This window comes from Phaenicophaeus curvirostris, chromosome 10, assembly GCF_032191515.1.
Source record: "Phaenicophaeus curvirostris isolate KB17595 chromosome 10, BPBGC_Pcur_1.0, whole genome shotgun sequence".
Taxonomy (NCBI): domain Eukaryota; kingdom Metazoa; phylum Chordata; class Aves; order Cuculiformes; family Cuculidae; genus Phaenicophaeus; species Phaenicophaeus curvirostris.
In genome coordinates, this window is record NC_091401.1 from 26,431,600 (window position 1) to 26,445,979 (window position 14,380).

The 14,380-nt window shown below is 48.1% G+C and overlaps 1 protein-coding gene across 2 annotated transcripts in view; it reads right to left on the minus strand.

The window, feature by feature from the left end:
• Positions 1 to 183: 183 nt before the first annotated feature.
• The window catches only part of RYK (receptor like tyrosine kinase), a 35,519-nt gene continuing 21,322 nt past the window's right edge, over positions 184 to 14,380 (minus strand). For both annotated transcript variants that reach the window (XM_069865231.1, XM_069865232.1), the window contains exons 10-15: positions 5,230 to 5,299; positions 4,664 to 4,796; positions 4,073 to 4,182; positions 3,381 to 3,540; positions 2,293 to 2,429; positions 184 to 1,236 (exon numbers count right to left, since the gene is read on the minus strand). In XM_069865231.1, the coding sequence (XP_069721332.1) occupies positions 1,125 to 1,236; positions 2,293 to 2,429; positions 3,381 to 3,540; positions 4,073 to 4,182; positions 4,664 to 4,796; positions 5,230 to 5,299 (722 nt within the window). In that variant the 3' untranslated portion in view covers positions 184 to 1,124. The remainder of the gene's footprint in view (positions 1,237 to 2,292; positions 2,430 to 3,380; positions 3,541 to 4,072; positions 4,183 to 4,663; positions 4,797 to 5,229; positions 5,300 to 14,380) is intronic.

Sequence of the window (14,380 nt, forward strand, 5' to 3'; positions counted from 1 at the left end):
GAATGGATACTTGGGTTAAGGAAGGCAGCAGGGCAATGTATGAAGCCTCAGGCAGTGGTTCTGCAGGGCGGGAGGTGGACAATCCACCTCATCTCCGCACCAACTCCAGCCCAACAACCACCAACCTGCACAGCCAACACACAAGTGTACGTGAAGGACCAAGCTTTCACGTTGCATGTAATAGAAAAACATTCTTTACTCTGCAAATGTCTTTACAAATATATATTTATATATTTAAGCCCATTTCAGGCCATAAAAGCCCATAAAAAACAACCAGTACCTTTTTGAACAAGAAAAACTGTGATCCAGAAGTCTGAGGTGAAAGACTCCCACACAAGGGCTGCTTTGGCGCTTCTCTGAAGGCCTCTAAGTTAGCACAGAAAACCAGCTTAAAAAAATCACATCGGCCTTTTACCTGCGAGGAGGGGCGGCGTTTTTACCCCCTCTTCATTCCTCTCTGTATGAGGTAAAGTGGAATCACTTTTACAGAACCACTTACTGCTTTAAAAAGGGGATTTTGTGTCCTGAAGACCAGCTTTTCAAAAAAAACCAAAAACATTCATGAATGGGTTAAAAAGGTAAAGATGCCGCTTGTGGCTCCAACCACAATGTGTCTCAAAGTAGAAGAAGTTGATACTAAAGCTATTCCAGATACATACAAGTACAAACACTAGAGCTGGTCAGAAAGATTCAGTTTCAATGTTTTTAGAAAGCAGGGAACATTTTCTGCAGTGCGGCTTTCGCATTCCTCTCCCCTCTCCTTGGTTTGCTACCGGTTCCATATTCCCTTCTGAAAAATCGGGTGTCTGCTGGAGTGCAAAGTCCATCGACACCTCGTGTTTCAGTTCGTTACCAGTTCACTACACGTTAAAAATCCTGATGGCAAACAAAAAGGTCTCGATTTAACTTAGCAAAAATGATACCTAGAAAAGATTCAACATCAAGAGGTCTTATAAAAGACTTCAGACTACGAAAGCATCCTAAGGCACAGTGTTTTGGAAGAAGTGCTTTCTCCCGTTAGTGTTGCTTTATACACGTGGCGTGTGCAAGTCCGAGTGATGCACGGAGCAGCAGATGTAGCCGTGCCTTCTCCCGACCAGTGAACCCAAGCTCCTTCTGTAGTTTCAGACGTAGGCTCCCAACGCCGCGTGGAATTCCGTTAGACATTGCACCAGCTGCTGAAACTTGGGTCTTTCTTCAGGGTCAAGGGCCCAACAGCAGGCCATGACAGCAAACCTGGAGGGCAAGGACACGAGAAAGCAAGGTAAGACACTGAAGTCCCAACCTGAAAGTGAAAAACAACATTTGCGAGTAGAAAACCTGCTGGTCCAAGAGCAAAGGAACCCTGAACCCTCCAATACGCGAAGCTGAACAACCCTTCTGGCAGATGGACATTCAAAACCATAGAACCATAGGATGGTTTGGGGTGGAAAGGACCTCAAAGCCCATCCACATCCAACCCTCTGCCATGGGCAGGGACACCTCCCACTGCATCAGGCTGCTCAGAGCCCCATCCAACCTGGCCTTGAACCCCTCCAGGGATGGGGCAGCCACCCCTGCTCTGGGCAACCTGGGCCAGGGCCTCAGGGTCAATAAACACGCTGTGACTGACAGTGCTGAGTTGATTTTGGATACAAGTCAGAGGCAACCCAGGAAGAAGTAACAACTAATTCATCAGAAATTGCTCAATGATTTTAAAAGCATAGTTCCAAGTCTTACTGTGGCAGATTCACTCAGCACAAGGACATGGGGCTGTTGGAGTGGGTCCAGAGGCCACAGAGATTATCTGAGGGCTGGAGCACCTCTGCCACGAGCACAAGCTGAGAGAGCTGGGGTTGCTCAGCCTGGAGAAGAGAAGGCTGCAGGGAGACCTTAGAGCAGCTTCCAGTGCTGAAAGGGGCTCCAGGAAAGCTGGGGAGGGGCTCTGGATCAGGGAGGGCAGGGACGGGATGAGGGGGAATGGCTTTAAACTGGGAGGAGAAAGATTGAGATTAGACATTAGGAAGAAATTCTTCATGATAAGGGTAGGGAGGCCCTGGCCCAGGCTGCCCAGAGCAGGGGTGGCTGCCCCATCCCTGGAGGGGTTCAAGGCCAGGCTGGATGGGGCTTGGAGCCCCTGATCCAGTGGGAGGTGTCCCTGCCCATGGCAGGGGTGGGACTGGGTGGGCTTTGAGGTCCCTTCCACCCTAAACCATTCCATGATTCTATAAAACTCAGCTCTTTCATGTCTAAGCCTGGCTTAGCATGCTGGTTGCACAACAGACATTTCTCCCTGGAGGATGATGCACTTACAGTTCATCGGGGCAGTTGATGGGCTGAGCTATCCGATAGCCGTCCTTTAAATAAGCAGCCATCTCAAAGGGGTCAATGTCGACATACGGAGTCTGTCCCAGCGTCATCAGCTCCCACAGCGTTACTCCAAAGGCCCACTGCAAAGAAGGTGCACAGCGTTAAGGGAGCAGCCCAATTCCGAGAGCTCCTTCAGACATTCCACAAAATCAGTCATGAGGAGGACAGCTTCACACAAACGCGATATAGACCCAAGTTCAACATAACAACACTTGTGCTGTGGCTGCCCCATCCCTGGAGGCGTCCAAGGCCAGGCTGGATGGGGCTTGGAGCAGCCTGGTGTCCCTGCCCATAGCCTGGATGGGCTTTGAGGTCCCTTCCAATCCAAACCATTCCATGATTCTACCAATCAAGAACCACAGAAGGTGTTTAAGTTGAACTAAAATCAAAATCTTAGTGCGGTAAGATTTAAGTGCTAAAAAAGTCATGCATTTACTGCATTTTTCCAGTACAACTTTTCAAAATGCTTCACAAATCTAAGGAACGTTAAACCCTGCGCTCACTGTTTTGAAAAAATTAACAGTTTAATATTACATTTCGCCGCTTCCTCAAAGACGACCTTTGAAATTAAAAGGGTCAGAGGAGGAGATATCTTAATTTTCTAAAAACTGAAGTAAACTGTCTTTTGAGTACACGCTCAGAGTAGTATTCAGGAGAAAAAGATTTCATCTTGGTTAATACGACAGCTGGAGCAGCACCCAACACATCGTTCAGCTGCCGGTCCTTGCCAAAAGGAGCTTACGGTGATGAAAAGCCAAATCAATCAATTCGTGTGCGAGCACAGTGTAAGATGATTTACTGGCTGGTGTCAGGAGGCCAAACATAGATGGTGCTGATAGAGCACGCTGGTGATTCACTTCTGAGGTACCAGCGCCACAAACATCCTGACTGATTGAAACGGGGCAGAATTCAGCAAGTCTCACTCGATTCTTGATTTTAATCAAAAGAAATCTTGCCCCGCTCTTTTTCCTCATTTTATTTATGTCAATAACATACACTGACAAGATGTAAGAGGAGAAAAACAACCTTACCACGTCACTAGCACTGGAGAACTCGTTGTTAACCAGGCTTTCCAGAGCCATCCATCGAACGGGCCTGTTCTCGTTGTCTCCCAGGCAGTGGTAGTCCATCGGAAAGAGGTCTCGAGAGAGCGCATTGTCTGTAATCTTAACCTGAAGTGCGTCGTCAATGCTAATTAAACAGAATGGAATTAATTAGCAACCTTGGCACTGCAGCTTTAGAGAAGATATTTATGCTGAAGCTGAAGTTTCCAACTTGGGATTTAAGTGGGGAGCACTGATCACACTACCAACATTGCAAAGGGCCGACGCTCTCCTAGATCAGGAAACACTTATATTGGTGATCATCAAACATTATCAAAGACCATATTTATTCTGTGTTAATAGATGAGCACTAGAAAACTAAGCAGACTTAGACTAAATAGAAACATTTACAAATGCAAAAAATACAGCTAATGCAAACACACGACTCCTTGGAATTATTCCTCCTCCCTTGGAGATCCTCTATCAGATCAACTAAATGTTAGCTATGGTCCCTCCGCAGCAATAATGAGCTGAAGATTCAGGCAAAGCAACATCTGGTAATAACTTTAGAGCAATAGATGTTATTTGTGGCCTAACCAGCGGTGTATTTTGTAGCAGGGATGCCCTCGCTAGTGCTGTAATGTTGCCTATGTGCTGGCTCTGCCCCATTTCGTACTTACACGCAGTTTCTAGCAGCCAGGTCCCTGTGAATGACCTCCCGCCTGGCCAGGTAACTCATCCCACACGCAATCTGGATGGCCATGTGTACGAGGTCCTGCTGGGAAATCGCCTGCAAGAGCACAGGAGAACAATCATTAGAACTGTGAGCCCACTGCCAGCTGGGGCAAGATTTCTGTTTTATTCCACTGCCCGATGCTTCCTTGGTGTTGAGAAAACTCATGAAGACTCCTTATGCCAAGTTATAAGGTTCATCAAGTGCTGGGTCACAACAACCCCACGCAGCTCCAGATTTGGAGAAGAGCAGCCGGAAAGCTGCCTAGAGGAAAAGGACTTGAGGGTGTTGGTTGACAGCGGTTGAACATGAGCCAGCAGTGGTCCAGATGGCCAAGAAATCACCATCCTGGCTCGGATCAGCCCTGGTGTGACCAGCAGGAGCAGGGAAGCTGACTGCAGTCCGTAGGGAACCTGCCTGCCAACGCCTTCATTGTCGCGACAGAGGAGGCGAGCACCATGATTTTTTTTAAAGCACATCCACAGGTGACAAACCACGACCTGGCGTTACGGGCAAGCAGTCGCAGGTCCCTGCCTACCTGGGGATTGTTGGCCTCGACCAGCTTGCACTGTCGCAGGAAGAGTTTCAGGTTCCCCCAGTTCATGTACGGCAGCAGCACCATGGGTTTCTCTCCCTCTTCTATGCAGACATGAGTGATTGGTAGCAGATTCCTGGAAGACAGGGACCGAAATTCCTAATTTCATGAAATCAAAGCTTCCTAAGAACCTTCTCGCTCTCTAAAACACAGTAAGTGCGAGCCATCCAACATAAAAGAACAGCATTGGTCCTGAGTTACAAACCGCAGAGCGCAAGGTCTCCAAATAACTAAAGCCCTAGACACCTGTTTCTTTAAAAATAAGACCTCTGAGTACTTTCCCATCAGGAAGAACCCTCCAATTTTTTTCACTTGGTCCAGAAGGGCTGGAATAAATCTCTGGAAATACAGGTCACCACCTGCCCCAGGATATCTCCTAAACTTAGAAACGCAGCATGTATAGAACCATGCTGAATCCTGAAGAAGTCTCCTCTTCCCCGGGAAGCTTTAAGCACAAGCCTTTTCAGCAGGCACCAAGAGAGCTGTGCTGTGAGCCCTGCTGAGCTTACCTGTGATGGAGCCCTCGGAGTTTACAGCTCTCGGTCAGCATCATTGTCACCTGCACCTCGGAGGCCTGATCTAATCACAAAAGAGAAAGGAACCACAGATGTAACTTGGGAACAGCCCAACACGTCCATTGCAATTTGGTCCCAATCTGCGAGTCAGCTGAGGTCACTCGAGCGCAAACAGAACTTGTTTGCCTACTTTTTAAAAATGGAGTTTAAAGCCTTCAAGTGAGCAGAGCAAGCCAAGCCCTGGGACGTATTCCTGCCCAAACACACGGGGTGAAGCCGAGAGGAAACAAACCCGCTCCAGGCGCTCACAGACTGTACTTCTGCCACTTCCTGACAGCTTCTGGGCAGGCACGAACTGCAGCACGAGGCGGCGCGGGGCGCATCCTGCACACGGGGCTGGTGCTGCTGGAAGACGGGCAGAACACCGTGTGCTTCCCAGCAGCACGGGAGAGACCAGCATGGGCTTCTGCAGGTGCTCAGGGATCTGGTTCAGTAGTGGACAGGGACGGTTTGACTTGATCTCAAAGATCTTTCCCAACCAAGCAATTCTATGACTCTATTTACTGTGCTCTACTCAAAGTGTTTGATCCTTGGCAGCCCTGAGAACATTCACTGTTCTCTTTCCACGTTCCAAAACAAAACACAAATCCCTGCTACCAGCTACAACCCAAGCATCTGCAGTAACTCCTGCAGTCCAGGTCAGTGCAAACACCTACTGGGCAGATGCAGAAATGGTGCCTGTAACCCCTCCCCCACAAATATTTTTGTTTGAGTGGGTTTTTTCCCCTCCTTTGGTGGGAGAAGCAACAGGGAAGGTTAATGCTATGTAGGTGGCGGAATCCCCATCCCTGGAGGGGTTTCACAGATGGGTGGATGAGGTGCTCAGGGATCTGGGTTAGTAGTAGACAGGCATGGTTGGACTCTATGTTCTCAAAGGTCTTTTCCAACCAAATGATTCTATGAAATCAGAGTGCTCTCAATCCCACCCTCCTCAGAGCCGGGTGTGTTTTCGGTCCCTCCTTCATGCTAGGACTAGCACCAGGGTGCTCGGGCAGCAAGCCAGCACTGGAGAGAGCCCAATCAGTTTTCCCTGTCGCATTAGGATGAATTTACATATTACAGATAAGTCAAAGCAACATTTTACTGCCCTGGGAGGAAGAAGAGGAGGGAACTCATCTGCTCTGCTCTTTTTCCTCTGTGGTCTCGCCCTCCTCCCCATCCCAGCCCGGCTGGAGGCACCGAGCCCTGAGCACATGCAGACACCCCAGAGGGGCATCCCTGCCTGGACCCTGCACCAGCCAGAAGGACCAGCCCCCCAAAAGCCACACCACAACGTTTGGAGAAGTCCACAGTGGTGCAGTTAGATCAGTGACAATTCTGGCTGCAGGATATTATGGGATGCATCAAAATAGTCCATTTCCTTGTATTTGAAAAGCATGTTTCGGGGGGGGAGTGTGGGGGTGGTGAAACAGGCTTCTGCAGTACATTTTAGCATTTTAGCAACGCTCAGCTGAGGCCACGCACGAGACTCAGTCCTGCCTCCTGCGCAGCACCAGCGCTCGAGTGTTTGATGTGTGATGAATCCAATATGCAGGGCTCAGCCCTCAGAAGGCTTGTGAACAAGAAAACACAGATATTGCACTGAAATGGAGTTATAAAGGCACGAACAGCTGAATCGCCCAAGGAACTTAAGGCTTAAACACAGAGGTGTAAAAGCACAGAGCTGCCAGCAGGGTCTCAGGACAGAAGCCACCACCTCCTCAACCCAGCACAGAACGAAGGCAGGGAAGAGATCATAAGGGGTGAGTTTAAGCTGATTAACTTTACTCTTTGGCCCTGCACTTGCTGAACTGGTTTGCTTTTAATTATAAGAGCCACCATGTAATAATTTGAAGCTCTAAATCAGAGCCTATTCAAGACCAGCTTTAAGATCTACAGAACAAGTTAACCTGGTTTGGACAACGCACTGGTTCATCTCTTAGAACCGCAGCATCACAGAATGGTTGGGTTGGAAGGGACCTCAAAGCCCATCCAGTGCCACCCCTGCCATGGGCAGGGACACCTCCCACTGGATCAGGGGCTCCAAGCCCCATCCAACCCGGCCTTGAACCCCTCCAGGGATGGGGCAGCCACCCCTGCTCTGGGCAGCCTGAGCCAGGGCCTCCCCACCCTCACAGGAAAATATTTCACCCTAAGATCTCATCTCCATCTCCCCTCTTTCAGCTCAAAACTGTTCCCATCGTCCCATCCCTGCTCAAGAGCAGCTTTTCCCAGCTTTTCTGGAGCCCCTTTCATCACTAAGTTCTACCCAGAAAAGATGACATTCTCCTGTCAAGCCTTTCCCTCCCCACCTCACAGGCTGTTTTTCAGGTCACTCTTAGGTTTCCCTGTTTTCTTCCTGCTTGGAGACTGCACTGCAGTCACCGAGTGTCCCCGAGGATGATTGACTCCTGCTCAAGTATATACGGAAATCCAAATCTTATCTGGGGAACCAGGCCCTGCATCCAGATTGTGTGTTCTTATCAATATTATTTCCTTGTTTTCTGTATAGTAAACACTTAAAGAACACTAACAAATTCACCAGGCTCCGAACAAACAATGGCAGTACAAGGCCAACCCTCCTCTGGCTTCGATCAGTGCCAGTTCAGAACCACCACACAGCTTGATTATGGTGGGTTTGTGTTAGATATAATTCAAAACAGAACAGAAATTGCCACTTTTTTGAGCAATTCAAGTCAAAAAGGGGTAAAAAAATTCCACAATCATGCTCCGGCAACACTCGCCAGTGCAATCAGTCTTCCTTTCATAGACATTTTCTTTAGTTGGGCACCAAAAAGTACATTTAAACAACTTCTTAGTCACTTTTAGTGGATTATAACCACTGTTTAGTATCAAACAGAGGTCTTCAATGATTGCAAAGGTGATTTTGGTAATAAAGCATTTTATTGTAGAGGACCTGGGGAATCTGATCACCCCACACTAAGGCTGCATCTTGAATACTGGATTGCTCTTGGCCCCTCACTCCAAGAAGGACACCGAGAGGCTGGAGTGCGTCCAGAGAAGGGAAAGGAGCTGGGGAAGTGACAGGACAAGGAGAAGTGGCATGAAGCTGTGCCGTGGGGATTTAGGTTGGATATTAGGAGGAATTTCCTTACTGAAAGGGTTGTCAAGCACTGGCAGAGGCTGCTCAGGGAGATGGTTGAATCCCAGTCCCTGGAGGGGTTTAACAGACAAGCAGATGTCGTACTTGGGGACACAGTCAGGTGGTGGAACTCGCAGGGTTGGACTGATGGTTGGACTCTATCTTAAAGGTCTTTTCTAACCAAAATCATTCTGTGATTCCATGAAACCCCCTCAAAGCAATCCAGCATATCCACAGCATTTCTGGCTCTGATACGAGAAATACACAGTCCCAGGGCAGAGCCAGCGACAGCCACAACCCTGTAATTCCAGCTCAACATGACGTTCTTAGGAGGACACAATAAGGTAAATCCTATAGATTTCATTCTCTTGCCTGGGCCAAAGCTTAGTCCTGTACCAAACCCACCTATCAAACCTCCAAGTGTTCCATGTAAGCACACGCATGGAGGCATTTCATTCACAGAACTGTTTGTTCTGTGAAGGAGACCTGGGGAGCGATCTCATCAAACACAAGCGTGCCCAGAGGCCTCTGCAGCTTGATTTTTCTGCCGTGGATCTGTGAAGTCATTTGAGATGAACACAACCACACACACAGCTCAAGAGAGTTGGGGGAGCCTCTCACAAAGCCAGAAACCTCTTAGATTAGAACAGCAACTTAAAGCCAAGATGGAGAAGACTCCAGTCTCCCATTATTAACTCTGAAATGTGGGGCTGTTCCCTGAGGCAAAGTCAAGCACTCCAGGGCAAGTCAACAAGGGCTTGTTGCACAACCTCTTCAAAGCCCTAAACCAGCACTTCCCTCCAAGATATTAACGCTATTTGTGATTAAGAATACGTCAGCGCTCAACAATTCATGCAGTCACAGCCTGGCGGGGTGTAGCCAGGTCAGGGCTTCTCTGCCCCAAAAGCATCATCTACTTTCACAAGGCCATCACGCACCAACCGCTGAGTAACAGCAAAAGCTTCAGGTCACACCAGTTGGGAGAAAGGTTTAACACTCAGTAGTAATTCCAGATGTTCCCTAAGGACCAAAAAGGTTCGACTTTCAGAAGGCACTTAAACCCAAGACTGTTGGAGATAGACAGAAATGCATTCCTGAATGAGGAAGATGGTCTCAAAGCACTGCTTTTACCCCTTCTACGCCAAAAGCCTGGCTGTGGAAACCTACCCTAAGGCACAGGGCAAGAACAAGCTGGGATTTCAAGACGCTTTGATACGGCTGCGAGGTTATCTCATGCCATTAAGTTATTTGTCTATAGCCAGGCACAATGGGGCTCTTGGCACTGCTATTTTTATCTGAGAGCTAATCTCTCCATGCAGCTCTGGCAAGTGTGATGTGTGCTGAGGCCCTTCCTGGTTCACGGGGGGAAAAGAGCAGCAACTTGATTTTTAGCAGCTTCTCAAACCCCATCTGCAAAACTGCATTTTAAAATCCTCATTCATCCTCACCCAATCCCATGAGTCACTGCAAGGCTCACCGGAAAACACCTCAGGAAGCCCACAATGACACCAATGTTGCGACAAGCTGCTTCCTCCAAGACTGGGCTCTTGTAGCGACTGTGGAGCATCATGCTCTACGTTTGCTAGGTGGTAGCACGCGGGAGGAGAGTCCCTCCACACCTCCAATTACTCACCAGAGATGAAAAGCAGCAATTACCTGGATATCACAGTGGGTTACCTGATCAGCTGGATGGCTTCCAAGAATAACATTTTGAGTTGGACCTCCTAGAATCTCTAAATAGCAAAGCACAGCACTGCAACCTCAAGATTGTAAACAGCAGCAGTGAAATCCGGTTCTTCAGACAGAAGACAAAGCAGAACCACAGATCATTTAGGTTGGAAAAGGCCTTTGAGATCATCAAGTCCAACCGTAAACCCAGCACTGCCAACTCCACCACTAAACCACATCAGCCTGGCTTTTGAACCTCTCTAGGGATGGGGACTCCCATCACTCTTTCCATGAAATGGTCTCAAAAGCAATATACCCAAAGGTTTCAGAATGGCAATTGGTCATCCCAGAGCCCTTCACAGCCTGCTCTGGGCAGTGACACGCAGCCGTTCCTCTCAGCACTCCTGGAGGAAGCCGCTCCACTAAACAAGGCTTCTGAGAAGCATGTTTCCTGACAGCAATATTTAACAAGATGTTTCACTTGAAGCTTTTCTCACCTTGGACCATTTGTAACGTCTTACTCCCATGCAAACTTCCGTCAGTCTCACATTGCAAACTAACGTTCTTTAACATCAGAACGCTTCTACCACCCATTGTCTCTCTCACTCCACGTTTTCACAAAGCGATACCCTTATTATCTTTCAAACTTCAGGGCTTTGCCAAACACACCGTGACAAAGTCCACAAGCTCAAGGCACCAAAGGGTGAAAAGCACAGAGTTAGGTGCGCAATGGTCCTCAGGAACCGAGCACAGTGCTAGAACTGCCCCAAGCGTCCGGCTTCAGGGAAGAAGAGCTCCTAGTATCAACACATCCTCATTAATTACTGCTGCTTCTACAGAGCAATTAATGATGTCAAAGTTCTCCCAAGGCAGAACACAATCCCAGTTCAAAGAGAATACATGCCTGAATACGGCTTGCACACTTCAACACAAGTCTTTGGATTTTGGAAGCAGCTCAACACTCAAGACTTCTGAGTTCATGTCTGCTGTACAGGACATCGGCAATGCTGCCAGCAGACACTTGCAGAACTTTCCTTCCAGCTTTCCTGGAGCCCCTTTCCATACTGGAAGCTGCTGTAAGGTCCCCCTGGAGCCTTCTCTTCTTCAGGCCCAACAACCCCAGTTCTCTCAGCCTGTCCTCATACAAGAGGTGCTCCAGCCCTCAGATCATCTCCATGGCCTCCTCTGGACTTGCTCCAACAGCTCCATGTGCTTCCTGTGCTAAGGACTCTAGAATTGCTGCAAAAGTCCTAGAAGGTCACCAAGCTGCCCTTGGCTAGGTTGTGAGCAGGCCAAACCAGACATCACCTGAGTGAAGGCACTAGCAGGCCCACATGCTACGGACAGTTAAGTCCTACTTTGCACCCAGTACCCTTCTTCCTATCCACAACTCAACACAAACAAGCACTGCAAAGCTCATGCTTTGACTCCTCTAGTACGAGTCTCACATATGATGTGTTCTCCACAAGCAGCTGCAGTGCTGGGATGTATCAGATGAACTCACAGCGAGGTCCTTCTCCAGTGCTCCCGCTGCAGCATCATATCCCACACTGGCTCCGAGGGTGCATTCTGCGCATCCTCTCTTAACTAGACTGCCAAGACATGAAACAACTCCAAAAGGATCATCTTGGAGGCGGCCAAGAATGCTGAAAAAGCGACCTAAGATGACAAGAACAAGACCCAAAGCTTTGCTAAAGTTGGTAAAATCATGGAGTCTTAAGAGCTAATCCTCACTCACACTCTGACTTTGTTTCCAGTGCTTTGTTTTCAAACACTCTTTTCTTGTACCTATGAAGTGGTTAGAACATGAAATGGAAGCAACCAGGTTATCTTGAACAGCACGAGCAGTTGTTTGTAACAAAAAAATTACCTTGGCCAGAACATACACCATGAGTCAGGGCTCGGCACCACTCGAACTCACTGCGTATGTTCCTGGAATAACACAATTCCATTTGTTCTGCAAAGAGTTCTCTCCTCCACAGGAAAACCACCATTAAACAATCTGTTCTTTAAATCAGCAGTGAAACCCGCGTGTTTTCTTTCTCTTCTGAGGTAAGATGATCTAGGAAACTCACAAGAATGCTTATTTTGTGGCTTAGAGAGATCTGTCAGCCACTGGCAAGAGATGCAACGCCCACTTTGACACACACACCAAGCAAGATGTTTCACAAAGCTGAGAGTGACTGGAAACCTCCTATCGAAAAGGAAAGCGAAGCATTACAACCAGATGAAACAGTTCTACCACAAAGCAGAAAACACAATGAGGAAACCAAATGCCAGCTATGCCTCATCTTTTTCACAAAGAACTCCTTCAGGGGGTGTTGATTCAGATTCCCACATCCCATACACAGAACAGTGTGTAAGAACAGTTGTTCTTACCTTATGGGTAAGAACAAGAACGAGACACATCCTTAATCTTCACAAACACCCATTTAAAGAAACAACAAACGCCAATTATCCATAGAAAAGACTAAATATGAAAGAAGCAAAACTTTCACAAAAGCAATCAGCAAATTAATAAAAAGTGAAACCATAAACTGCAAATAGAACAGAACTGAGTGCCCAAAATGATGGATCTAGAGTGAGTGTGAACAACTGGGGCAATCCCAAGCACAAATCCAGGCTGGGTGGAGAATGGATTGGTAGCAGCCCTGAGGAGAAGGACTTGAGTGCTGGGGATGAGAAGCTCAACATGAGCCAGCAACGTGTCCTCACAGCCCAGAAGCCACCCGTGTCCTGGGCTGCATCCAGAGCCGTGGGAGCAGCAGGGAGGGAGGGGATCCTGCCCCTCTGCTCCATCTGTGAGACCCACCTGGAGCCCTGGGTCCAGTTCTGGAGTCCCCAGCACAGGGAGGACATGGAGCTGTTAAAGCAAGTGCAGAGGAGGCCACAGAGATGATGTGAGGGCTGGAGGCCCTCTGCTACGGGGACAGGCTGAGAGAGTTGGGGTTGTTCTGCACAGAATATGAAATTCTAGTTTGGGTACAAGTGCACTGATCGTATTTGCTATGACCAGGTGTTCTCCTTCAAAAGATTTCTTCTACTGGCAATTCCAGATTTAAAGCCGTAGCCACTACCCTAACATCTAATACAACATCTTAATCTTCTGAAGCTCTAATCCTAGTGAGAAGACAGATGAGTTTTTCCTCTCAAGGTTATTCTTTCCCACGGCACCTGCTGGAAGAACTGCAGCTCACATTTTGCAGAACATCTCAAACACCCCTCACCCCTCCCCATTATGTTCTTGCATTTGGTACCATGGGGCTTTTTTCTCCATCTTGGAGCACACCACTGGAGCGGCTCCTACTTTTTGGGGGATAACTTAGCCACACAAAGCCTTTTTCCCTTTCTTAATCCTCAGGCTCCTTCCTTGCCTTCAGCAACAGAGACGCTCAGTTCAGTTTAACAGCTCTCCTACCCATCCCACACTTGTTGTCCTGCCCTGTTCCTCTTTGTGCCAAACCAGCAGTGTGTGTGGTCACAGAATGAAGGAGATCAAGGAAAAAGGCTGCTTAAGAGAGGATTTTTGCAGGTTTTTCTCCAAGCAGATCAAGTTCCCAAGTTCTTATGCGGCCCAGCTGCGCACACAGCCATCAGCCAGGGGACAAAGCTGCTTCATGTTAGCCCCGTGAGTGAACTGCTGTGAGGAGAGGTGGGAGTGTTTATAGTTATTTTCCTAGCAACGTTCTGCTAGGAAACCCAAATCAGTATTATTTCACAGACAACTATCAGCGAAGTCCATTACACACTTGGTCCATATGTATCCTTTTTAAGACTGAGGAATTCTCTATGGACAACAATTACATGACGATCATCACTCCCTCCAGAGCTGCTGCAGTTCACCGCAGCCAAAGCCTTCCCCACAAAGGGAAGGGCTAAAGAAATCAGCATGCACGCTGTGGCGAAGATACAAGCCACTGCAAGGGAGAAACGCAGCTTTAAGAGTGGATTGGAAACCTCATTCTGGCAAAACAATCAGCTAAGTGCTGAAGGAAGGCAGCTAAATTAAGATCTGCTCACAAATGTTGTCTTGTCACTTAATCCAACGCTATAAAAAGTGCTGCACAGGCCCACAAAAAGCTATAACCAATACTCTGGCAGAGGGGCCGTTGGCAGCAGCACCCACCACCCTGGGAGAGAGAAGAGGAGCAGAGCCCAGGCCTTTCTCCCTCTCCTTTTCTTCTCTCCCTCTCCCTTTCTGTCTTTCTTTTCCCTTAACTCCGATTTAGCAGCCAATGCCAGTCTCATCCCTGAGAACACCTGTACAAACTAATTCCTTTTGAGACCGATCATTTGGCATCGTTTTGCTTCATTTAGCCTGGTGGGTATTGAACC